The sequence below is a fragment of the Heterodontus francisci genome, unplaced genomic scaffold (assembly GCF_036365525.1).
Source record: "Heterodontus francisci isolate sHetFra1 unplaced genomic scaffold, sHetFra1.hap1 HAP1_SCAFFOLD_1325, whole genome shotgun sequence".
Classification (NCBI taxonomy): domain Eukaryota; kingdom Metazoa; phylum Chordata; class Chondrichthyes; order Heterodontiformes; family Heterodontidae; genus Heterodontus; species Heterodontus francisci.
Window position 1 is genome coordinate 94,138 of NW_027140626.1, and position 6,000 is coordinate 100,137.

Consider the following 6,000-nt stretch of genomic DNA (forward strand, 5'->3'; position numbering starts at 1 on the left):
CAGAAATATAAAGGGTATTGTCAGGAAAACCCTATATGCCAAATGGGACATACTAATTTCATTGGTTGGAAACTTACCTTCGACTTTTCATGAGAAAAAACCCTACAAGTAACTTTTAAAAAACAAGCAGCCAAGATGGCCACTGCCATTTATATCTCAACTACCAGGAGATTGGACTGGAGACAAAAAGTCAAACAAGAAGCCCAGCCAGGGAAATGGCTTGCTCTAAGTGACTGAATTATCTAGAATGGCTTCAGCGGCAGTCATGGCCATCCCCACCCATTGACTCTGAAAGAAACAACCCCCTCCAAGTGTGAATGGACACCCTGGGGCATGTAGAACCTTGAATTTCATTAGAAGATTCCAAAGAAACCTTATTAGAAACAAAGGGGATTGAGCAGAACCATGTGACCACCTGCTCATCTCTGAAGAAACAAGTTTGTTACACAGACAAGCAGTAACCAAGTAGACAGCAGCTGTGAAGGCTCATGCTCCCCTGTCTCTCTCTCTCTCTCCTTCCTCTCCCCAGAAAACATCAAGGGAAAAAAGCGTCTGTGACTAGGGGACCCTCCAAGCCTCCAGACCGCTACAGCCAGCTACCAGAGCAAGAGAACCAACTACAGATTCTGCCTTCAGGAAACCCTGAGTACAGCAAGCCAGCCAAAATACACTTTGACCAACCAAGAACTTCAAGGATACAGCTTCAGCTGAGGACTACTGGATTACCCACTTTACAGACTGTATTTAAGTTCCATTTATTCTGGACTTTAATCCAACCACCAAATCTGTTTCCCTCCTGTAATCTATTTGAAAGTATGTGATTCTCGTGTGAATGTGTGCGTGAACGTTTAGTGTATTTTTAGTATTTTTAAATTAGGCTAGAGTGTTAAGTATAATAAACTTACCTCTTTCTTGTCTAAACGCAAGAAAACCTGTCCAATTGGTTCTTTCTCAATCACAGTAAAGGTAAAACACTCACAAAGGTGGCAAGCACAACCACTGTTTAAAATGAATAAACCCTGTTGCTGTCAAATGAGAGTGGGAAAGAGGGGAGCCTGAGCCCCCCTGTACAGAGCCTCCTGTACCCTACCCCTACACTCCGTTCTGCCTGTACATAGCCTCCTCTACCCGACCCGGAAATCCTCCCCACTGTGTTTGATATTGGCCCAGCACCAACCTGTACTTTGACAGCAAAGTTGACGATCGTGGTCTTGGTAGAGATTTCTGGGGGGTAGTGTGGATTAGACAACTTGGTGGTGATGTAAAATCGGAATTCCATGTTGTATTCGATCTCTTTGTCTCCAAGTTTCATCAGCAGGCGCCCACCTATGGAAGGGAAGAAACAGCTTTCATCGCGAGTGTGAAACCAGTGCCGTGGGCTTCATTAAAGAGATAGCTGCCCATGTTGGAAGCACTACTTTCAGAGAGGCAGAGAAACATCTGTGCTTATTAGTTTATTAAAAGAAATAATTACATTCTTGTTGAATAGTCTTCCTCATTATTCTGCATTTGCATCACTCTTTTGATCCTGCCAACCTCTCCCTGGTTCCCATTCTACATGCATGTCCAATACAGAGTTTCAGCAGGCTATTGTCCCTGGTGGGGGGCGGCAGGTAGTGGCAAATCACAGGCAAGCTCAGTCCTAGACTCATCCCAATTCCCACATGCACCCACTATCCACTAGGAGTGACTGCAACAGGGAATCCTTGCTGATATTACCCTCTACATACCAAAAAAGGTGGCACCCACAGTGCTCCCCTAGCGCAGATCAGCTGAATCAACACAGACCAGGGAATCGAACCTGGGACCTCGTCTTTGCAACTCAATCATAAAAGGTGCCATATTAATTCTGCCTCTGCAAAGGGAGCCATTTAAATCAACCTCACTGTAAGAACACAAGAAACAGGAGTTGAAGTAGACCATATGGCCCATCGAGCCTACTCCGCCATTCAGTACAATCATGGCTGATCTTGGGCTTCAATTACACTTTCCTCCCTGCTCCCCATATCCCTTGATTCCCTGTGGGACCAAAAATCTATCTGTCCCAGCGTATTCAACGGTGGTAAAACAGAATGCTTTAAAGTCTACTTGCAGCACCCCAGATGGGACTTGAACCCATAATCCATTAGGCCACTGGTGATGTAAGGGCAGCCATTTTAAATCAGTTTACTCATTGTGGCTTAGAAACCCAGGTGACAATTCATTTTGAGTGTTAAAGGAGTTTAGTCCTCCTAGTGTTCAGTGTTACAGATGGGTTTAGTCCTCTTGGTACCGAAGAGATCCCATGCCAACCTTGTCAGGTATCCTGCTTGATGGGGCTTGACCACACCTGAGTTTCTCTCTAGCTTTGACAATGACACTTACCAGTTTTAGTAACAGATTTATTGAGTATGGGGGCAAGCGATGGGTCCAATTCTTCGTGAACATTCTGGAGTAATACAGGAGATCCAAACTGCACTCCATTTTCCAGCACACGCATGTAATCAGTCATCTGAAAATCTATGACTTTCAGTCCCTTTGGAGAGACAACAAAGACATTAATGTGGGAGGAATATTTTGTAGGGCTCAATAAAATGGGTTTTATTTTTCAGATGCCACAGAGTTACAGTGCACCCACTTTCCTCAATCCCAAGCTTTTGACTGGTCATGTCGAACTGAGGCTACCCCACACAATAGGAGACAGAAAAAGCAGAGAACATTTTTCTTGTTACCTCCTAAGCTCCATGTGCCCTGCCATAACTCGTCCTCCTCTATGGATGCCTATGGTGTTGAAATCTATTCCCATTGCACCGTCTCCTATTCTCATATGTTAGTTTCCAAGACCCTAAAACTATGGAACTGCGCCCCTCCTTTGATCTGCTACAATCTGCAGGCATTACAAATCCAAACTTAGTCACCAAGGGAATACTTCCTGATTCACCTTCTCATCTCTTCTACTACATTAGAATGATACTAGCACGGAGAGCTTTTAACTATCAGGAAAGATTGAACAGTCTGGGTCTCTTTTCTCTAGAAAGAGAATGCTGAGGGGTGACCTGATAGAGGTCTTTGAAATTATCAAGGAGTTTGATAGGGTAGATGTAGAGAAGATGTTTCCACTTGTGGGGGAGACCAGGACTCAGGGCATAAATATAAGACAGTCACTAAGAAATCCAATTGGGAATTCGGGACAAACTTCTTTACCGAGAGAGTGGTGAGAATGTAGAACTTGCTACTGCAGGGAGTGGTTGAAGTGAACAGTATAGATGCATTTAAGGGGAAGCTGGATAAGAAAGGAATAGAAGGATATGCTGAGGGGGTGAGATGAAGAAGGATGGGGGAGGATTGCGGGCGGAGAGGGTGGGTGGTTGTCATATGGAGCATAAACACCAGCGCGGACCTTTTGAGTGGATGTCTGTTTCTGTGCTGTAAATACTTGGTGGTTTTCTCACCTACCCTGCAGAGCTGCTCTTGCACATCACTCAGTTTCAGATGCCAGAGCAATTCTTGGACACACCTAACGGCAGGTTTCAGAGCTGCTCCTGCAGGCTCCCTAGTAACTGGTGCACTGGTATTGTCTGAGGGGCAGGCCACAGACACTCTCAGCCAGGAAGAACAGGATAAGTGGAGAATATACTTTGCAACAAGTGACCCACTGTGTCAAAATTACTTTGTTTTGTTTCTCTAGGGAATTAGTGTTTGACCAGTAATCAAAAGCAGAATCCATGTACCAGGTGGCTGCAATTACTCTGATAAATCAGCCCCCTTTATCCCAGAGGCACCAGGAGGTTCAACCAGATCGGGCGACAGTAGATTACCCTGCTTATGTGCACCCAGCTCAAATTCCTTTACTATTCACTTCACTGGAAAGTATCAGACAGAATCGATATGGAGTGGCGAATCATCCAGCACCAGTTTCAGGATCCAGTTAATGCTCAATTTCACCCTGTGTTATTTTTTTTGAGAGCGGAAGATGGTGCTGCTGAGGGAGCAGGATACTGTTTGAGCTGCAGTTCCAGGTTATAGCCAGCAGATGGTGGTATATACAGCCAATGATTTTCTTGCCAGCACTGACACACTGTCATAAACCCAGTGTGAGTCACTCTCATTTACTCAGTAACAAACCATTAATGGATTTCTTTGATCAATTCATTTCTTCGGAGAATGAAATGGAAAACCTTTAACTTATTCCCCCACATTCATCGGGAATGTAGGACCAATCTGAAACGAGGAATTAAGAGGGTGAAAAGGTGTTATGAAATATCTTTAGCAAACAGGGTTAAGGAAAATCCCAAAGCCTTTTATTCATATATAAGGAGCAAGAGGGTAACTAGAGAAAGGATTGGCCCACTCAAGGACAAAGGAGGAAAGTTATGCGTGGAGTCAGAGAAAATGGGTGAGATTCTAAACGAGTACTCGGAGGAGAGGGACATGACGGATGTTGAGGCTAGGGACAGATGTTTGATTACTCTAGGTCAAGTCGGCATAAGGAGGGAGGAAGTGTTGGGTATTCTAAAAGGCATTAAGGTGGACAAGTCCCCAGGTCCAGATGGGATCTATCCTAGGTTGCTGAGGGAAGCGAGAGAGGAAATAGCTGGGGCCTTAACAGATATCTTTGCAGCATCCTTAAACACGGGTGAGGTCCCGGAGGACTGGAGAATTGCTAATGTTGTCCCCTTGTTTAAAAAGGGTAGCAGGGAAAATCCAGCTAATTATAGACCGGTGAGCCTGACATCAGTGGTAGGGAAGCTGCTGGAGAAGATACTGAGGGATAGGATCTATTCCCATTTGAAAGAAAATGGGCTTATCAGTGATAGGCAACATGGTTTTGTGCAGGGAAGGTCATGTCTTACCAACTTAATAGAATTCTTTGAGGAAGTGACAAAGTTGATTGATGAGGGAAGGGCTGTAGATGTCGTATACATGGACTTCAGTAAGGCGTTTGACAAGTTTCCCCATGGTAGGCTGATGAAGAAAGTGAAGTCGCATGGGGTCCAGGGTGTACTAGCTAGATGGATAAAGAACTGGCTGGGCAACAGGAGACAGAGAGTAGCAGTGGAAGGGAGTTTCTCAAAATGGAGACGTGTGACCAGTGGTGTTCCACAGGGATCCGTGCTGGGACCACTGTTGTTTGTGATATACATAAATGATTTGGAGGAAAGTATAGGTGGTCTGATTAGCAAGTTTGCAGACGACACTAAGATTGGTGGAGTAGCAGATACTGAAGGGGACTGTCAGAGAATACAGCAGAATATAGATAGATTGGAGAGTTGGGCAGAGAAATGGCAGATGGAGTTCAATCAGGGCAAATGCGAGGTGATGCATTTTGGAAGATCCAATTCAAGAGTGAACTATACAGTAAATGGAAAAGTCCTGGGGAAAATTGATGTACAGAGAGATTTGGGTGTTCAGGTCCATTGTTCCCTGAAGGTGGCAACGCAGGTCAATAGAGTGGTCAAGAAGGCATACGGCATGCTTTCCTTCATCGGACGGGGTATTGAGTACAAGGGTTGGCAGGTCATGTTACAGTTGTATAAGACTTTGGTTCGGTAACATTTGGAATACTGCGTGCAGTTCTGGTCGCCACATTACCAAAAGGATGTAGATGCTTTGGAGAGGGTGCAGAGGAGGTTCACCAGGATGTTGCCTGGTATGGAGGGCGCTAGCTATGAAGAGCGGTTGAGTAGATTAGGATTATTTTCATTAGAAAGACGAAGGTTGAGGGGGGACCTGATTGAGGTGTACAAAATCATGAGAGGTATAGACAGGGTGGATAGCAAGAAGCTTTTTCCCAGAGTGGGGGATTCAATTACTAGGGGACACGAGTTCAAAGTGAGAAGGGAAAAGTTTAGGGGGGGATATGCGTGGAAAGTTCTTTACGCAGAGGGTGGTGGGTGCCTGGAACGCGTTTCCAGCGGAGGTGGTAGACGCGGGCACGATAGCGTCTTTTAAGATGTATCTAGACAGATACATGAATGGGCAGGAAGCAAAGAGATACAGACCCTTAGAAAATAGGCGACA

The 6,000-nt window shown here is 45.0% G+C and overlaps 1 protein-coding gene across 1 annotated transcript in view; it reads right to left on the minus strand.

Annotated features, from left to right (window-relative positions):
- LOC137360280 (dynein axonemal heavy chain 2-like) overlaps positions 1–2,501 on the minus strand; it is a 30,900-nt gene extending 28,399 nt beyond the window's left edge. The window contains exons 1-2 of the mRNA XM_068025774.1: positions 2,365–2,501; positions 1,178–1,326 (exon numbers count right to left, since the gene is read on the minus strand). Of these exons, the coding sequence (XP_067881875.1) occupies positions 1,178–1,326; positions 2,365–2,491 (276 nt within the window). The 5' untranslated portion in view covers positions 2,492–2,501. The remainder of the gene's footprint in view (positions 1–1,177; positions 1,327–2,364) is intronic.
- Positions 2,502–6,000: the final 3,499 nt, after the last annotated feature.